The sequence below is a fragment of the Colius striatus genome, chromosome 4, assembly GCF_028858725.1.
Source record: "Colius striatus isolate bColStr4 chromosome 4, bColStr4.1.hap1, whole genome shotgun sequence".
Lineage (NCBI taxonomy): Eukaryota > Metazoa > Chordata > Aves > Coliiformes > Coliidae > Colius > Colius striatus.
Window position 1 is genome coordinate 53,214,354 of NC_084762.1, and position 20,819 is coordinate 53,235,172.

The 20,819-nt window shown below is 40.8% G+C and overlaps 1 protein-coding gene across 2 annotated transcripts in view; it reads left to right on the forward strand.

The window, feature by feature from the left end:
• The window catches only part of DTNA (dystrobrevin alpha), a 189,103-nt gene that overhangs the window by 156,234 nt on the left and 12,050 nt on the right, over positions 1-20,819 (forward strand). For both annotated transcript variants that reach the window (XM_061994451.1, XM_061994450.1), the window contains 8 exons: positions 2,241-2,328; positions 4,726-4,826; positions 6,177-6,290; positions 9,696-9,792; positions 15,371-15,530; positions 18,328-18,417; positions 19,079-19,247; positions 19,976-20,108. In XM_061994451.1, the coding sequence (XP_061850435.1) occupies positions 2,241-2,328; positions 4,726-4,826; positions 6,177-6,290; positions 9,696-9,792; positions 15,371-15,530; positions 18,328-18,417; positions 19,079-19,247; positions 19,976-20,108 (952 nt within the window). The remainder of the gene's footprint in view (positions 1-2,240; positions 2,329-4,725; positions 4,827-6,176; positions 6,291-9,695; positions 9,793-15,370; positions 15,531-18,327; positions 18,418-19,078; positions 19,248-19,975; positions 20,109-20,819) is intronic.

Consider the following 20,819-nt stretch of genomic DNA (forward strand, 5'->3'; position numbering starts at 1 on the left):
GGTTACACATTGCTGTAAAAAGGAGAATTGGTGCTGAATGCTTGCTGGTTTAGCAGCCATCTGTTAGGATGTGATGTTTTAGTCATCATGGAAAAATTAAAAATTAATTATACTGCTATGAAAGTAACCCTTATTACCTGATTTGCATAATGTTATGTGCCTACAAGAGTTGCTTGCCCCTTTCTCTGGATGACATGTCAGGACAGTAAGCAGGAGTATGTAAGAAGCAGAACCGTATAAATTCAGAAAAATGCACTTAGCTTGGGTCTTTTCAGGGAGTAAATCAGTTATCTCTCAGGAGTCTGAGTAATTGTAGAATTAAGCTACACATGTAACAGAATAAATTAAACATAACCAAAACCACAAAGCTGGTGTTCATCTACCACCAGAAGTCTCATGTGCAGTCTGCAGCACAAGCTTCTCTTGCGCAGAATCCCTCTGGGTCTGACTTCTTGCAGCTTTACAATTTTTCTAAACTTTGTGTTTGTGGTCTCACAGGTTATTGTCAGAACGAGAAAAAGATGATGTTTATCTCTCCTCCCTTGCCTCAGCAGGCAATGAGTCCATATAACTCTAAGCTTTAGTATATTGATCATTCATCACCACTTCTCATCTTTCAAACATAACTCCTGAATCCTGGTGGACTTAATCAAGCCAAACAAAAGATACATATGATTTTAGTTCCCTGAGGTACACGAGGATATGAACTCACTGGGAAATTTTGGAGAAATGTTTCCTTTTCCTTTTGTAAAGATGCCAGTTCTTCAAAAGCAGAATTTTATGCACAAGTGCCATTTTCATCTGGAAGGCTTTTCAAGTTCAAGGTACAATTTCTGGCAAAAACAGACTAAGATGTCCATGCCCAAAATAACCATAGTTTTGTACACTCTTTTGAAAGGTGAAGCTCATTTGCCAGCAGCCAGTTGCATGAAGAGCCCATGGGTAGGGAGGCGTGTGTCTGTCTCCCTTCAGCCAAAATATCAGACATTTGCCAAGGAATAGCAAAAGAGCTCTGACTTACCTCTCTCTGGCATAGTCTGCAGGCTGTCCTGTATTCCACACACCAAAGCTTCTTCTAACCTCCTCTTAGGGGCTTCATTTTTTTTCTTTTGTACATACTAAAAGTAATGCAATGTAGGTTTCTAAATCCTGGGATTATCCAGGGTCAACTAAGTCCTCTTCAGATTTTGTTTTTTGTCAGTTTATTAGTTTTGATGGTTCTCTGCAAACTTCTAAGTGTTTAGTCATAGTAAAGGTTCTCACTCTGTTACTTTTTTCCTGCTCATCTGACTAAATAATATTTAGTCGCTTGAAATAAGGGCAGCTGGCAAAGGATTAACCTGAGACAAATATTTGCCTTTGATATTCTTAGGGGGGAAAAAAGGAATAAGATACAGTATTTTAAAGGAATTCAGCATGTTAGCTTTAGTTCTTACACTTTCTAGAGTAGTTTTTATGGAGATTCTGCACAAGTGACCAAAGTTCATCTTGGTGCTAGTAAGCTCCTGCATCTTGGCAGCAGGAGTTGGCCCAAAGTTAAAGTGAATCCAAGTCTGGGATCAGTGGCCATATATAGGTAACAAATTTAAATATTTTAAAGGAATTCAGCATATTTGCTGTTCGGTTCTTACACTTTCTGATCACCATTGTGTGATTCTCTGAACTCTTATTCCCAAATATCAAGAAACCAAGAATAAAAGAGAAAGTCTGATTATAAATTCCTAGATCAGTGGTTCCAAACTGTGGTCCATGAGGCCTTGGTAAGTGCCCTGTAAAGCTTTCTTAAGTATTGTTGTCTGTTGCGAATCTGACAAAGCTTCTGCACTTTTTCTCAACAAACACTGAGGTTCCCGCTAATCCACTATGCAAAAAGTAATCGCTCTTCTAGGTGGTATGACAAAGCTGAGAAGTAAAAACAAATGCTGACCAGTGGTCCTAACCACCTCCCTCCCCTCTTTGGACAGTGCAATCTGTGAGTTGCATCCTGCACAGCCTTGGCCAGGGACCGCAGACCGCTACTGTTTCCCCTAAGGGAAAGTGACCCTAGAGCTGATCCTTCCAGGGAAATGACCCTCCCACTTCTTCCCTTTGCTCAATTAACATCTGCCGTTGTTAATTAGGCAACGTTTTGCTTCTAAATTCTCTAATAAGAGTGTGTGAGTGGACAATGTGACAAAGCAATGGTCATTTTTACTGTGTATTAACATGCCTTCCCTCCTTCCCCCTCCAACCCTGTGTAGTGTGCTCGACAGTGCAAGTCGCTTGGATGAAGAACATAAGCTGATCGCCAGGTATGCAGCAAGGCTGGCAGCAGAAACTTCTTCATCAGTAAGTGTTTTAATTAAAGGAAGGTACTTTCCTTCTGTCAGGTTCCAGGGGCTTGGCAAGATCAGGGAGATTACATCTGACAGTCTTAATGATTAATGAACCGTTTCTCCCTATCCTTTTCATCAGACGCTGTTATGCTTTAGTAATAACACTTTTATGCAGTCCATTTAAACCAAAGAATCCACCTACTAATGCATATAATCTATGTACTAATGCAATGGTATTTCAACTGTTACAGCAAAGGAAATCTGACGTCTTGAAAGACTAGAAAATATTGTCTGGGCTGGCTTTGGTTAAAGGTTAATGATTTACTGCAGAGGGAAAATGGAGTGGCAAATCCATTTTACTCTTTAGTTCAAATATCACAGCCACTAGGGCCCTAAGTGCTGAGGATTTTAAAGAATGATCTTCAACAGGATGACTGTAATGACCCTCTGCATTAGCGCCGGCTCCCATTTTCATTTCAGAGCAATGATTATTCTGCTCTATGTATCCCAGGATAGAAGGTGATGACAGGCTAAAACCTCACTATATTCAGGAGTAAGAGAGAATGAAGCCAGAACCTAATCAAAGTATATGGAATCTTAAATGGAACAAATAAGGTCAACCTAGTTACTTTTTTTTCCATCTCAGCACATTTGGCAAAACAAGGGACCATAAGTGATGGTTAAGTGAAAAGCAGTCGGTCCGGAGTGCCCGGAAGGGTATTTTCACACTCAGATTTGCACAGTGGGGTCAACAGAAAGTGCAAAATTGGGCACCACTCTTCCTGTGAAAACACTGAGTCACATTCCTCTTAAGTGAAGACAGTGAAGATTCGTCTGCCACCCTGTGCAGCCGACTGTCATGGAAAATTTCACACTACCAGGGGAAGGGAGGGGTGCTCCCAGTCTGCCAGCCCAGCCCACATCAATCCCTTCCAGAGGTGTGACACAGTGTTTCAAAGTTAGGGCAACCTGTAGATGATGGTCTTGTTTCTGAATGATGGTAGTTCTTTGTGGGAACAAGATTTCCCATTAATAATGTCTCTGAGTAGAAACTGGTAGAAATCAGTTGTATTTAACACGTGTCTGTGATACAGAGGAAAACAGGAAACAATATTTAAGTAGCTTTTAAATAGAGATGATCTGAAGGAAAATACTGAATTCCTTTTTGCCATCCATCTGTACTCTATGAACAAAAGAGACAGAAGGAAAAGAGAAGGTTTCTGTATACAGAAATATTTCTGGACACACAAGTGACACCACATTAGGAGCACCGGGGAAATTTTTAAGACTTTGCTGATGGTCATTCTGGTTTTTAAGGACATTCAGGATAAAGATCCTCAGTCCCCCTGTATCAATCATGACATCTACCAGTGTGTATCAGTTGTTCTTTATGCACTGTTCTGCTTCTCTATGCTTAGAGTATTAATGTGCCTGCAGCAGAAAAAAGAAGCAATGGTTACAGGCATAACGTACTGTCTTTTTCCCACAGACAGTGCTAACAAAGACTAGCACTGAGATGTGTCTTCATGTTTTTTGAGGGCCCAACTCCTGGAGGAGGGGACTAGCATTGCATAAAATTGGTCTTCAGAATTAAACTTTGCATGGCTTTTACAGTGGGAAACCCTCAGATCACAGCTAGATCTGATTCTTTCAGAATGGAGTCAGAAATAAATGGATATCTTTGATACCTGTGAAACTTTAAATATCTTGTTCTGGATTGACATTGGTACAATAGTGAAATTCAGGAGTGTGAACCAAGAAAACAATATTTGGTTATTGCTGATGAACATGAAAAAAAGAGCAGAGTCCAGTGGAGCTGTAGTGAGCACTGCTTGGTTTGGTAAGGAATAGTTTCATTCCCACTCATTTTTTTCAGGGGAAAAAAAAAGGGGTTCTGCTATATATGAAGGACAGAGTATGTAGGAAAATTTGGCCAAATAGATCACATAGTCATACTGAAAACTTGAGTACAGCTTTCAAACTGAAAGTAAAACCCTGTTTTCAAGGGAGCAGAGCATCACTCCACTGGAAAGATGTCCCCTTCTTTTTGGAGAGAGACACTGGTATCTGCATCAGTGTATTCCTCTTGTCTGTAGTCTCAAAATTGTGAGCCCTGTTACAGCAACTGCCTACAGCAGTGCCATTGCCTTTTACAATTGGTTCAGAGGAATCTCCTTGAAGAAGCAATGAATGACAGATTGGTAAACACCAAGTCTTATTTACTCTAGCACTTACGCTGCTTTTACTAGCAATGGAGCCATACTGGTATGAGCATAGCATGGATGCTCATTTTTAGTGTAGGCAAGCCTGGTACTGCATCTTCTGTAAGCAGATTTCATAAAACAGATCTATGTTGAACTGCTGCATGTTGGCTATTCCTCCTTCAATATGGCCTTCTCTTTTTTTGTAGCAGCAGCAGAGTCAGCAGAGAGGGGCATCAGATATCTCCTTCACCATTGATGCAAACAAGCAACAAAGGCAGCTGATTGCAGAGCTTGAAAATAAAAACCGGTAAGCAGTTGCAAGGTACTTGGTTTTGTTCAGTCTCATATTTGATTGTTTTTTGATGTTTTTTTGCCACTTACTTGTGTGCAATGTGCTTATACATGCATACATGCCTCCGCTAACAAAAAGCACAGGACACAAAAGAAGTCCACAGTATATGACAAAGGCTTCTAGATCCATAGTCACCCTGTGTTTTAATGAGTGCACTGTTCAATGAGGGGATGTAATCATGGATACTTTACTGTTCACAGCTGCTGTTTGCTAAGAATTAAAAGAAAAAAAAAAAAGCCTGTTCTGTTTGAAAACCAGATTAACTTTGAGTTGAATCATCCATAGCACTATAACACAAAGTGCTAAAGGGATTAGTCACACTGGTAATGTTATGCTGCCTTACTTTTATTTGGGGGGGAAAAAAAAAGATGATTAAAGCTGTCCAGAAGACAGCCTACAGCCTGCCTGGGAAAGGTTTGCAGAAAGGTTAGCAGCAAGTTAGTCTGCTTATCAAATGAGATACTAGATATGTATGTGACTGAGACATGGAAAGAGTGTGCGGGAGAAATAGACCAACCAGCCCCCAAAAGGAGTGATGCCTTTTTGTTAACTGGAGAGGATCTGGTCCTGGGTATCAGGCTGCCTGATATCATGAAATGTATGGCAGTAGAGCTCTGCTGGACTGTAAAATAGAGGCCAGCCCTGACCAGATGGTTCCCTATTCCAAACTCTGCACTGCCTTCTGTCACTGTGTAATGAACCACCAGCTCTAGTCTCGATTTGTCTTTCATAGTTTGAGGCTGCCTCCTGTCCGGCTGCCGTCCAGCACATTGTGAAGAGGAGACAAAATGCATAAAGGTTTCAACCTTCTGCTGCAAAACTTTGCTTTAGCCTTTTGGCAGCGCTCCAGGGCTGGCAAGCTGCTCAGAATTGTTGACCACTCTCACATTTCCACTTACCCTAAAAGTGTTTTTTTTAAGCACTGAATATTTTCTCTGGTACCCAAGAAGGACCAGATAGGTTATTTTAATTTTTGTGAAGTTCATGTGTTGCTTGAAATGTCCATAGGGAAGAATTAGAAGGGAACAATTTAATTAAGCATAGAGCTATTTCATATCTGTCTTTGATTTTGAGGGTCTTGAAAAAATATTTCTCTTTATGGTGAAGTCCTAAAAGTTTATTTACAAATATGCAGAACCCTCTCCCATTGCTGAGGGCTCCTTTTGTTGGTTCAAGCCCAGTCATTATGTCTATATTGACAAAGCGCTGCATACAATCATGCTTTTTCTCCTCTTGCAATATCCAGGAAGCTGCTTTTGTGGAAAATTACTGACCTGTAGTCTTCTACTTATTCTCCTCCCCAAGGGAAATCCTGCAGGAGATCCAAAGGCTGCGCCTTGAACATGAGCAAGCGTCTCAGCCCACACCGGAGAAGGCACAACAAAATCCCACTCTCCTTGCAGAGCTTCGGCTATTGAGGTAAGTCCACAGTGGCAAAGCCTTCAGCCATAGAATCGTAGAATCATTTCAGAAGGAAAAGACCTTCAAGATCATCTAGTCCAACCACTAACCTAACACTGCCAAGCCCATCCCTAAACTAAACCATGTCCCTCAGCACCTCATCTATGCGTCTTTTAAATATCTCTAAGGATGGTGACTCCATCTAGTCATTCTCAGAAGAACTAAAAGAGATAAGCCTGGCTTATGTTTTAGGTGCTTTTTTAGGTGTATAACATGATGTGTGTTCTTTCTTTGTTTTTTGGTGCAGGTTGTAGTCCTAGAAGTAATTAAGTTTATGCTTTAAACAGCATGCATGAGGAATCTCACTTATTATTCATATACATTAAATTAGGCATGTGCATTGCTGTTTGCAGAGTTAAGCCCTTAGGTCATTTGGAATAGGTCCATACAGCCTGTCCACGTGATGTTAGTTATATAGGGAAAAAGGTCGTTCTGTCGGAACAAATGCTTCTATAAAGGCTTCTCATTTATTCTAAAGTAAATACGGAGCTATATAAAAATAGAGCCAAAATTAGACATTAATTTTTGTAAATCTCCCCCATGTGTTGAACTCTAAGGAGAGCTCAGTTCTCTTTGTGGTGTGAAACCAGGCTGCAGACTGATACTCCTTGTCATGTGGGAAGTGAAGAGTAATGTCATCTGGAGCAGCTGAAGATTTAGAGGATCATTTCTCCAATTATCCTACTAAGCTAAAAATGTTGATATGGTTGTGTCTGCATGTTAATTAGGATACTCTACCTGGGCTTACATTTAACTGCCATGTATGTCATGTTGAAGAAGTACAATTGTCACTGTCCCAGATCTGTAGGCTCTCTGCAAGTCTTGAAGTTCATATTGTGAGAGCCAGAAAATCCAATATGAACTATTCAAAACACTTTGTGTGAATATAGAATAGTCTAAACTCTTTCTAGTGAAACAACGATAGATTATATCTGCCTCCCACCCGCCACATAGAGCAGTTCTCTCATGAGAAGACTAAAGGACATTTTTCATCACGTAGCCACTCTTTACACGACTGATATTTTAGTGGTCTGATTCATAAACAAAGGAAATTACTGTACGAAATGGGGCTAATTTTTTTCTTTACAAATACTGTATAGTTTTATTATTCCATTTTCCACGCTAAAATATTTTTCTGTTTCACAAATAATTACATTTGCTTTGCAATCCAAAGACAGTTGAGCTGTTGCTGTGAGTGATTTTATTATGTAATTACTTCTAGATGTCTACAGGCAAGTGACATTCTGTGAGACGAATAAAACTGACTATGATGAAAATATGTACACTGCACAAAATATACCAATAATGTAGCTCCTGTGCATCAAGCCTAAAAAAGTCTCTTTCAAGCAGGTTTAGAAGATTAGCTTTCTATGTAGTTGACTAATAAAATTCATTATCCTGAAAAAAAACCCACCAAATTATTTTAAGTGTTAGCAGACTGACTACTTATTTTTTCTCTCTTTTCCATTTTGCTACACATATTAAAATCATAATAGCCTTTTTTGAATTTCCTGAGATGGGATGTCCCTTGGGCAGTGATGCTGAGTTCCTCAATTATGGTGTCTTTTCTGATTTAATATGCAGTGTCAGAGTTAGAAAATAACTTTTAGTCTGTGGGCCTGTACAACTTTGCATATCTCCTAAAACGTTCTCCATTTGAAAGGCAAAACATTGGAATTTCTACACCACCTCAAATTTCTAGACACCAAAGGTGTCACAAGGCTGTTCTTATCATGTGTAAAACCCTAGGACTCAGAACAGATTTATGTCTCCTATCCCACAGAATTTTGTGGCTTGAAGCAATTAGGGAAGTAGGTCAATTTAGCTCATCTAATATTAAGAAATGCTGGAATCTGTGAATTATGTTGTGGGTACTTATCCCAGCACCTTTCACTCGCTGCTGTAGCGTTGCAGGCTTGCTGGAATGAGGGTCTGAACGAATGCAGTGTTTCTTCACGTTACCAGTGCTAGTGCTGTCTTGGAGACAGGTTGGAAAGCCTTTTACTTGCCAGAACTTGCTGCAGAACCACAGGAGAAAAGAGACCGAGGAGCGGTCTGTACATTGCATGCTGCTTTGATTCTCTCTCCCCATAGAACATATCTAAAAACCCAGCAGAGGTTTGTGCTAGGACCTGCCACTTTGAATTACATGGATAGGTTATCTCATTTTTATTAGCAGTTTCTTAAACTCAGTTGCCTTTGTACAGTTCATAGCATTTCCAACCATTACATGCCTGGAAAAGAAAAGCCAGAGCAGGTAATTTGTTGCAGAAAATAGATTAAACCTGCAGAAGAGGAAATACAACCTGGCAGTGTCACTATATGATCCTATTTTATAGGTGAGAGACAGCACACATGAGCAACCTTGTAGAAATCAGTTTTGTTTGTATCGGTAACTGCTCACATACAGAGAAGGCTCAAAATCGGGGTTTTGTATTTCCCTAAATATAGGAAATGTAGTTAGCCTTGTTGGCTCTGGTGCTTTTCCATTACTAAATTGTCATATTTTATAGGTGCAAGGCTAATATAGTGTTTTTATGTTATTTGTAATACAATAGTGTATAAAAGATACCTAATATATATACCGTGATATTGTTTACATCATAGCTTCCAGAAGGCAACAATGTAATTTTGTATTTATGTGAGGACTTCTCTCACTGTTTAGTGACTGAATATATGCAAGCGCTGACCTTCTGTCCTGTGCTGTGGAGCTGTGCTAGTCCCATTGATGTGGGCACAAACTGGCTGTCCCACTTGGACTGGCTTACTGCCACAGGATCAGCACTGGATTCCAAGTCCAAAGTGTTCCTTTCAAGCAGTTATGTCTCCACTGTGCGATATAGCCTTACTCTCGCTCTCAGAAAAAAAAAAAAAGAAATAGAAACAAAAGCAAATCTCTGTGGTTTTCTGGGCTGCATTTCTGAACTCTCCCAGCCTCTCTCATATCTCATTCTGTTCAGTGCCCCTGCTGTAATTTCCTGTCCTTCAGGGCATGGCTTTAATTTCTCTTGACAGCTAGTGAGGTTATTGACTAGAGAGATCCAAAGACAGAAATTGCCACGCTTTCCCACAAGGCAATATAACACAAATTTGTTTGAACATCATTTGTTCTTTGGAGAAGTGTCTGTGTCAGTGTCTGATTCCTAAGCCCTGTGTTCAGTCCCATGAATATCCTCAGTATGAGGGTACTCCCCAGCTTTCATGCAGCCCCGTTTCTAACCACTGTACTGAATTCAGACAGTATGTTTGTTTTCCTGCAGTCTTTAGGCATATGTACCTCATAGACGTGCTGCAGAAGTGATGCAGTTAAAAGCTGATGACACTGTGAGGAGTAAGCTCTGATCAAATCTGCTTGTTTCTCAGACAGAGGAAGGATGAGCTGGAACAGAGGATGTCTGCTCTCCAGGAAAGCCGGAGGGAGCTTATGGTTCAGCTAGAAGGCCTCATGAAACTACTGAAGGTAAGGAGCTCCACCTGATACTACCACGAAGAACAGGCAGAGTGAAAGAAGAGATGAGAGGGAGGAAGAATTGCCACAAAATTCTGCAGAACTTGACTATTCCCACTCATAAAATTTGGTCTTGTTTCCTTCCCTTTCTATTTTTTGCCTTGGTCTCTCAATTCAGGGATTTCAAATGATGCTCAGGTGATGTTCCTGTAGTAACACTGCATCATTGTCACCTACTGCTAAGTGGATGAAACTTCAGAGACAGGCTCTGACTATTGAAGAATTAATACAGCCTTTAAATAATACTGCAGCATGATGCAATACAGTCCTGTTTTGCTCTTTTGTAGAAGGATTTGGCCACATCTCTGGATTTCAGGCTAGCAGTCTCTGGATCAAACACTTGACGATGTACAAACGTAAAATATTCTGTGGTCCCATTTCAGGTGGTTTTAGAGTTTTCTGTCTTGTGGACATCAAATAAATTTAAAAAAACCCCACACATAAAGTGAGTTAACTTACAACTGTGAGAAAAACAACTTGGCAGATGACCATATGGAATTGCTTTTGCTAGTTCCTTTAACTTTGTCCACTTGGTTGCTGGTTCTGTCATGAATGCCATTTGACAACTGCATCTGACTCTCTGATCTCAGAGAGACTCCCCCAACAACACTTGGTCATTTTCATATATCCAGAAACCAACCCTTGTTAAACCAAAAAGCATGCCTCAACAAGGGATCACAGTTAGAAGTGAAGATACCAAAAATCACTTGCCTTTTTAAGACAGACTAGGGTATGATGGAAAATGTGTCTTTGCTTGCAGAGTCCAACTGTGTTTCACCTGATGTACCTCAGACTATGCCAGAAATTCGCATTGGAAGAAAGTGCTCTGAATAGCATAAGAGTCTGTTTTGTCATTGGCCATGCCAGATGAAATGAGTGCCCAGAAATTCAGTAAAAGGTCAAAAGTGGCTCTAGTGATGATAGAAAGAATTTCACTGAAATCCATTTAGCAACACGTTTGCCTCAAAGGATGGATTTGACCCTGTATGGGATTTACATCTCCTCGGACACAGGCTCCTGCAACCACACTGCAGGAATTGGTGGCATCTGAGCAGCAAAGACCACCAAGTAGCCAGCAGATTTTTGGGAGCTAGGAGTAGACAAGATACTTTTCACTCTACCTTTGCAATGCTACAGTGTTACAACTAGCAGTCAGGGCTGCCTGCTGGCGTTGCACTGCCTGGGCAAAGAGAATTTGGTGAGGGAAATTAGTTTTCTGCACAGTTTGTGCTGTTCTGGTGTTTCAAAGTGTGCAGAAGTTGAACCGTAAGCTAGTCACACACCCTTAGCTATCTTGACTATGCCTTTAATCCTGTATTCCAAATTTGGCTCTATTTTCTTGTTCTTCACTTACATCCTGGCTAATCTCACATGCTGCTCCTCTTTTTCTTTAGGAAGAAGAATTGAAACAGGTAGTAAGTTACCTCATTATTGGAGGCCTCACTAACTCATAAATGTGATTGTGTTCCAGTGATTTACCTTACTCCCTTTGCTTGAAATGTGTGCATGTTCTTTTGACCAAAATTAATATTTTTCAATTCTTTCACAAATTATTGTCAAGTATCTTGGAGCAGTTGTCACAGTTAAACATCTCAGCCCTCTAGAAAGTGAGTGATAGCTACGAGGAGTCTTGATCTTTTTCTCACTTTTCTAAATAAGAATACGTAAGATATGGAAACCACCACATAAATGTAGTGAGACTAACCTAGAATATGAATTAAAGAACATTTATATCATAGATAGCATTTTGGAAATGTGATGAGAATTTTGGAACTTTAAGAAAGATGTAACTTGTTAACCTGCTTTAGCAGCAGAATTGGACTAGATGATCTCTAGGGGTCCCTTCCAACCCCTACCATTCTGTGATTCTGTGATAACAGAGTGAAAATTAAACCAGGGCAATGAGTCTGGAATCTCACTTTATCCAGAAAAAGTCAGGGCATTGTATGCACATCATCTAAAATTGGCACGGATGCTGACAGTCCCATGAGTCTTCATGAAAATTGTGTAGTTTCTGAATGGCTTCTGAAACCTAGAGAGCAAGAGTTCATATTACTAATGGTAAATTTTGGAAGGTTTGTTGGCTTGGAGCTTTTTGTCATTGAAATGAATCAAGTGAAAAAAAAAAAAAGCACTTTTCAGACAACAGTCTGGTAAAAACATTTCATTTTAACAAAACACACTTGCTCTTGCTTTCATCAGCAGCAGTACAGTCACAAGTCTGACGTGTTTTGTCTGTGGTAGAGCAATGCTCTTCTTCATAAAACAAACATTTTGGCTAATTTTTGTAGTGCATCAATCTGTTGCACGAAAACAATAAATTTGGTGAAACATCACCTCAATGTAAGTGCTGTGGTTTTTGATTCTTCAGTATTAAAGGATCTTCAATTCACCAAAAAAAAAATTAAGAGGAGTTTCCGGTGTGACAAGAGTTTCACTATCATATAAAATGTTCACTGGACAGTATAAGTGAAAGAGCATTTTCAGACTGTTATAAGATACGTTTTTTTCTTCCAAGAGTTATAGCCTCACTGAGTATGAGGTGATGACGCTAGTAATTGCTCTCACCATTTCCATTAAATGAGCCCCATTATGCTATGCCATTTCATGATCTGTTGAGAGAAACAGGATTAAATTAATTTCTGGAGGAATTCAATTGGAATTAATAGCCTGACAGTTCATCTAATGCTTATGAACTTTCTATTTCTCCGCTGCCCTTCCCTGAGAAAGGATAATGAGTTCTTCACAACCGTGTCACCCGATGAGGCTGCAAGACAGGCTTTCCCCATGTGCCATCCCAGTTGGGTTCGGCAGAGGGAGCAATGGGCTAAAGCTCCTCCAAAGCCAGTTTTCAGTTCGAGCATTTTATCCTAAGTGTGCATGGCGCTTAATAGTGGGAAATCTTTTCCTGTCTAGCAAGAGCTAACTGAAAATCCATAGAAGGTTGATTAGGGATGGTGGATTAAGTAAAATGCTTTGAATTTTTCTTAAAAGGCACAAGAGCGTTGCAAGCTACAAACAAGCATAACAAAAGCTGAAGTCACCTGCCTGTAATAGCTGCCCTTTCAACATACCTTCGCCCCCAGCTGGTGGGACTGCTGAGGTTTAGTAGCTATTCAGTGAACAATTTGTCTGCAAGGATTACCAAGAAGTCACTCCTGATTATTGTGACAGGTCTTAGACTGTTAGTTGTAGCCTGTGAAAACCACATTTCTCCTGATAATCTCTAAGGAGGAATCCAGTCCTAATAGCATTCCAGTCCCACAAACTTGGGCTTAGGTGGATCTAGGTAACTAAAGTATGATTATTCACCTCTCTGAAAACAGGTGTTCCCTAATATCCTCCTATTTCAACTTGCTGTTTACCAGTTCTGTCTGATACTGCCTACATTGTGTAAAAAGAGAGGAGGACAGGGGACTCATAGTGCTTCATCTCCCTGCGCTTCCCAAACAGTTTGTTCCAACACTGAAAGCTGTGGATAAGAGAGCACTGTTTATCATAAACATAAAGTCTCAGTCATAGCTGCAAAGCAGATACAAGGGTAAGCCCTGGTGTGTATCAGCTTTTACATTTCTCATGTGGGAAAATTCCAGCATAGTACTGGCAGGCATCTTTTATTTTTAGTAAGTAAAATGCCTGTTCTGAAGTTCATTCCTTGAATGTGCCTTGACTATAGCAAGCAAATTTTGTCCAGTTTTTTTTATCATCTTCTCTGGAAGTTCCCACTTTCAGAGTTGGTGTTCCCCAGAACTGAGATCAAAAGTGAGCTGAGGAAAAAGGGCAAGCAAGAGAAGGATATGGGAAGCAGGAATTCTTTTGTAAACTTGTTTCACAGGGGATGAAACGTGCCTCATCGGGGCATGAAAGGAAATAGCTGTAGATCCCAGATCTTCTGCCTGGCATGCAGGGGCGATGACCTCCAATGACTTTGAAACATCTTGACGTTTCTCTGTGCCCTGCCTCTGAAGTGGCAGAGGTCTGTGTTTCTGCTGGAGTGGGTACAGATGATTCCAGAAACAGGAGAGCATCTGGCCTTTATGTATTCGACCTCCCTTTCATCCGTCATTTAAATGTTCTAAAACTAATCATTAAAGAAATTACAAGTATTAAATCCTCCATTCTCCCATCAGTAATGTGCTTATTCCTCATAAACCTAATTTGCCCTTGATGTCTTTCTGCTGGTAATGTCTCTTAGAAAGGGGAGATAGGAGAAAAGAACAAATAGCTAAGTATTCTAATACATTATTTATGGTCCTGGGCAGGAATTTATAAAAATCTCAAGGGCAGTGCTGCAGTCCTGCAATGGGCTGCTATTGTCTTTTCTAGAACATATTGGTCAAACCATATCAGGACTGCAGTGGCAGCCACTACAGGAGTCAAAATAAATGCCATGGGAAGAGTTATGCAATCCTCCTGATTTCTCAAAATAAAGCCAGGATGAGGGAAACACCAGCCCTCAAGTTACTTTTCACTGTAAACAAACAGGGGCACGTGTTGTAGTTCCCCTTTAACAGCACTCAGGCCACCTCCATTCTTGGCATCTACCAAACACTGGGTTTGGTAGATGCCAAGAATCCGTATACAGATTGGTGTGGGCTCCAGTGTTTCATTATCCTTACGTGGATACACATTCCTAGGGGTTTTGAAAGAGTGAATGAAAAGGTCACTGTGTCTCTTGGTATTACTCACCCAGCTGCATTTGTAAAAATGACTATTTTGTGAAGTGTGCTTGAATTTCAGCTAAGCGATACTAACTGCGAGGTGCTAACAGCATGACATTTTATATGACTGGTGTTAAAACATTTACACTTCCAGCAGCTGAACCTGTAGCAGGAATTTATATTACCCTATCCCCACAGTGTTCGGGGAGTGCCTGAGTATGTCCTGTAGAGCAGACAATTTACTAGCGTATGATTTAGTAGCGGCTTAAAATAGTTCTGTAACTCTGAATAAAAAGCAGGAAGCTGTATGATTTCTTGCGGGTGTCAGCCTTTATGTGACTGAGAGGTCAGGTGCAGTGTGCCCTCTTCCTGCCCTGTGGGGAGGCGGAGGGCAGGGCTGCCATCAGCTCCTGCTGCAGCACGCAGGTGAAAGGGGCCATTGCAGCCCCTCGCCCTGAGGCGTGAGGCTGAAAAGCACGTCAGTGCCAGCATCATTCCTCTTCTCAGAGCCTGAATGGGTTATGTTTTATCAAATACGCATGGAAGCTCAGGCAATGAGAGAGGGGAGAGAATGGAGAGAAGGTCTGTGCTTTGGTGTTTATTAACTTGGGTTTCTTTAAATTTAGCTGCCTGACATTTTCCCATGCTTAAAGGAAGTCAGATCTCGATTCATATTTTCCTACTTACCATTTTTCTACATGAAAGCATTGCTGCCTGCTAACTGCTGACTTTAGTATATTTCTCTTAGTAAAATTAACGTTACCCAACTGGTCTACAAACAGCATGAAGCCTTTAAGCTGAGCTGGTGATGGGACAGCAAATGAGGGCTCTTGCAAAAACCTGTTTAACCCCTTGTGACTGTTTTGCAGACCCAAGGGGCGGGCTCCCCGCGTTCCTCACCCAGCCACACTATCAGTCGACCAATTCCAATGCCCATCAGGTCTGCCTCCGCCTGCTCCACCCCAACCCACGCGCCTCAGGACTCTCTGACTGGGGTGGGAGGAGATGTGCAGGAAGCCTTTGCACAAAGTAAGTCATTGCTAGCTTGTGTGACGTACTCAGAGACTATTTGAGGAATCGTTATTTCTTGTGGTTACATTAACCATTAACTAAATGAACCTGAGCATCTGAGTTGCATGCAATGAAACAAAACAAAACAAAAAAACCTGCATCGACTGTGTTTTGCCGTTGACAATCAACTTTGTCTGCCATCAGCCTGCTGTGAATGTGAGCAGGTAAGCAGAAACTGAGCAATGATGCCAATTAATGGATTTTGTGGTGGGGAATTTTGATGCAAGATGGTCAGTCTAGTTTTCAGTGCTCTGTTAAGCAGCAGCAGAAGAATTGCTATGGACCTCAGCAAGACGTTGTCAATATGTTTAGTTTTAAATTAAGACTGTGCCAGAGGCAGATGACACAGTCATAGAATTAGTTCAAATGGAAAAGGCTTTTATAAGTCACCAAGTCCTCCTGCTCCAAGAACGAGGGCTTCAAAGTGAGATCTGATCATTCAGGGCCTTAACCAGTTGAATTCTGGATGACTCCTGGTACGCATTTTCCACAGCCTCTGTTCCAGTGCTTGACGCTGCTTACTGTGTAAATTTTTTGTCCTCGTACCTGAATAGAATATCCCTTGATGCAATTTGTGACTGTTATCCCTTGTCCTTTTGCCTTGGACCTCTGAGAGGGATCTGGCTACACTAGACAGGAATCGAGTTTGGAAGTCTGGGTAAACCCTTCCTTTGTGTTTACAGAAAGCTGCCATAGGCTACACCGTGTTTCTCACTCCTCTGTCCACTCTTTTGTCAAGTAATAACAATTTTTAAACTGTTTTGAATTTCTAAGGCCACAGTTTAAATGACTGTATTGAATACTAACGAAAGTGGTTTTGCTCTAAATGAAGAAATATTCCATCTTTTTCTAATCTACTCTCTCCTAAAAGATTTTTATCACTATGCTTCTTGTATTTGATTTTTTTTTCCCAGTTTCCCAAGTACAAAACAAATGTAAGTGTAGCTCTGGTGTTTCTCTACTACAGCAGAAGCGTGTTTGTTCCCAGGAACCTGATTCAGACCTCTCATGTCCTTCTCTTTGATTTTCATGGGAATCGTGTATCTGTGTGTATTGTAAGACAAAGTTGAATCTATAATGCAATCAAGAACTTTCTATTAAAAGACTTGTCAGTTCATGTGTTGAACATAGGCATAATTTCTAATCCCAACATAACAGGTTGCTGAGTATCTCATTTTCTGTGCCTAGAGAAACAGGCAACACAGATTTTTCTTCTTTCTGATGTGAAAAAAAAAAAACAAGACAGGCAAAAATATGGACCACTAACCCCTATGCTGTTTTAGGGAGGTTTCTTCCAGAGCTAAGAGGAATGATTCAGTGACCACACTAAAACATCCATAATAATGCTAAGACTGCCTGAGGGAAATGCTTTTTAAGTATATAAATGTGTTCTGCTCAAGATAAAAAGCAATATAAAAAGGCAAGAGATCACATTATAAAATTGCTGCATTTGATAAATACCTAACTTTATGTCCTTATTTACCGTATTCTCTAGATGGGAAGGTCAAACCCAAAGAACTTGAAGCCAGCCGTTCTGTCACATCTTGACATACGACTTTGGGGCAGGGAAGTGGACCGAGATTTTATGGTTCCACTCTATGCTGCACAAACAGATTTGCCTATATATACATAATGCAGACTAGTCATTAAAGCAGAGTTTCTCTTGTTTGTTTTTTATTTTTCTCTTTTGTGTTGTTTGTAATAGTTCAGAGAGAGAAAATTGAGAAGACTTCAGAGAGAGAGTGGCTGTCTGAGTGTTTGTGTGTGTCTAAGAGAGAGATTAACTACCTTAATTTACATCCCAGTAACCATTTGCTAATGGAAATCTTTTTTTTTTAAATCCTCTTGAGGATTTGGGGAACTTTTTAAAACGTATTGGTTTACACTCAGCCAGTTTTATAATCTACAGCAGTCAAGTCCTGTCACTTGCTGTGAATAAACCAGTCTTGAAGTTTTAATATTCTGTAGGATATATTGATCATTCAGCTACAATAGGAGCTATGTTTGGGATTTGGGGGAGTTAAGCACACGTTACCCACAGGGAAGGCATATTTCATGCAGCTCACAAGAATCTTCCATGATTGATGCTTAAGAGAACGTTGCCAGGTTCAGCAAGGAAGCACTTCCTAGACCCATTATTACAAAGAGTTTAAAAACAGCCCAGGGATGTTTAGAGAGGCAATAGTGATTCCTTTATTTTTTATTTTTTAAAAAAAAGTAAATCATGGAATACACAAGAAAGTCCTTGAGCTACAAGAGAGACTGAGAGGGAATGGAGACGAAAAATCTGTATCAATTTTGATGAGGTCAGGTGCATTCAACGTTTGCCATAATTGTCTGACAAATACCTGGCAATAATGATGTCATTAAACAGAGCTGTGGGAACTTGAAGAAAACACTTCATTTTTTCCCTCCTCCCCCACAGACATTTTAAATGAGTTCATGCTGGATTTAATCTTCCAGGCCTGGTCTGCTGGTGTCACCACACAAATGCAAGCTTGATGGCAATGAATAATCTCCACATTTCTGGCATTGTAATTAAATGAAGCATGAGGGTAGGCTTCTGCTCTTGCATGCAGCGTATATAAATAAGGCCATTCTGCAGAGAACACTTCTGCACGTGTCCCTCGTAAGGCCTTTGATACCCTGAATTATCACAATGGCAGCTTTCAGCAGAGTTAAAACTGCTTTCAACAGAAAAACATATGTCTTGTGAAGGTTATTAACACTGTGTTTTATCTGTCTCTTGCTTCAGGTGCTAGACGAAACTTAAGAAATGATTTGCTGGTGGCAGCAGATTCAATTACCAACACCATGTCTTCTTTGGTAAAAGAACTAAATTCTGGTGAGTGGGGCGGATGAGGGTGGATAGTCATCTCATTGACATTTCACATGTATTTTTTAAAATGGGAGTTAGGAAAATATAAACCAACAACAACAACAAAAAAAATAAAGCAGCCTAATGTGTCTTCAAAGCTTTTTATACTTTTAGAAAACAAATCCTTAAATAACAACTCAAAGAATACAGCAGTTCTGAAAGGCAAGTATGTAGAGATGCAGCTGGATACAGAAGAAACGTTGACCAACTTTTTTGTGATTCCACATAGAGTGAGATTTCACTCTTCAGAAACTTCATTCAGTATAGAATGTGTACGACCTGTTGTAAAATGCAGTCTGTAGTATTCTCATGCAAATATCCTACCTAATCACCAAAATATGCAAAAGGTTCGCTATTCTGTACCACCATGTGAAGGAAATAATCTGCACATATATGTAGAGTAATATGCTGTTATTTTCTCTGAGGTGGCATTCTAAGTTGGAAGGGTGTAGAAAGACTTAGAGAAATCACAGAATGGTGGAGGTTGGAAGAGACCTCTAGAGATCATCTAGTCCAACCCCTCTGCTAAAGCAGACTCACATTAATCAGGTCACACGGGAACACGTACAGAGGGGTACTGACTCTTGTGAAAGTTAAATGGAACCATGTGTCACCTTTTGCTTCACAGAAGTGGGCAGCGAGACAGAAAGCAACGTGGATTCTGACTTTGGACGCGCTCATTTTGATGACCTTGTTCCATCACCAACATCTGAGAAGGCCTTCCTGGCACAGATCCATGCCCGGAAGCCGGGCTACCTCCACAGTGCCGCTGCCACCGGCTCCGTCCGCAGTGACATGTGGGTACCTACTCCCTTTGATGCCTTCATCACATTCTTTTGCTGTTGAAAATGATGTGCAGCCCCTAATATTTCTTTTTCCTCTGCTAAAGTAGGTCCACCTAGATCAGGTCACACAGGAACGTGTCCAGGCAGGTTTTGAAGTCCTCCAGAGCAGGAGACCCCACACCCTCCCTGGGCAGCCTGTGCCAGGGCTCCCTCACCCTTCCAGTAATGCAGTTTTTCCTTAGATTTAAGTGGAACTTTTTGTGTTCCGGCTTTTGTCAATTAGCCCTTGTTTATCCAGACTGAGGAGCCTGTTGGAGACCTCTGGAAAAAGAGAAGTTTTTAACTGGAAAAGATATATTGCACTTTATTGACCAACTTAATTGATAACAAACTGATTTCTTTTTAGAACCTGAACCTTCATATCAAAGACAGTAGACATGTTTTTGGCTATTTTTAGCTCAACTTCTTTGCATTGAGTTATTGAGAACTTTTGTAGCTTATTTCTGTAGGCCTGTAGCCCCAAAATGCCTTCAGCAGAATATGGCCTTTGGTCTACTTCATCAATGCCAAACCACTGGAAATAGCAGAAGTCTTTTCCAGTGCCAGGAATACACTAACCAATGGAGCGTGTGGTTAGGCTAAAAGTATCCCGGTCTCCTCATAGCTTACAATAAAGGGAAATTTTATTGATTCTGAATGTCATTCATCTCAGGAGGCTATTTATTAATAATTGTCTTTAGGGTTACAGAAGATGGAGACCCATACGTCAGAGCAGATGATGAAAATTATGAGAATGACTCTGTCCGTCAGCTGGAAAATGAACTGAAGATGGAGGAGTACCTGAAGCAGAAGCTGCAGGATGAGGCATACCAGGTGGGAGAAGGACACCAGCTGCGCATGTATCTCCCTATGTGAGAAACAATAATGTGCTGTAGCTACATAGTGCCCTTTTTAACCTGTCCTGGGCCCTGGGGTATGATCTCTTCTCAATTACTAGAGCAGCCACTCAGATCTCAAAAACTGCGATTGTTCCCTTCCACAGACATGCACACGTCTACCCTTTGTGTGTATCCAGGAAGACCACACTGGTTGAGGCACACAACAGTAGTCCTTAAGCTTATCAGAGCGCCACGTGGGACAGAACCCCTTCTGAGCTTGTTCTCTGCCAGTGCCTGCCAAGTCACTTAGACCCCATACCCCATACTGTAGGGGCTGGTTACCGCTGTCAAGCTGAGTTCTTACTGTATTTAACTTTTTCTTTGTTTCCCTCCAGTAGCAAAAAACATTTATAATGTTTTCTCCAGTGTGAACCGGAGTCCCAAGCACAGTCTGTGTGTTATTGTCATTGCCAGAATCTGGAAGGAGAGGAAATAGTCTGAAATGAATTGCATCCCAGAGGACCAAGTATTCAACATGCATCTAGTGTAGAGAAGGCAGGGGATTTATCATTAAACACCAGCTGAGGACATTTCCAAAGGGCATTTGTTTCAAGAGTCTGAGTAAAGCAAATTTGCCAGGGGTAGCTGGAATTCTGTAGATAACCCTGTCCTGTCTGCGCAATGGTCTCCGCTTCTACCTGGTGTA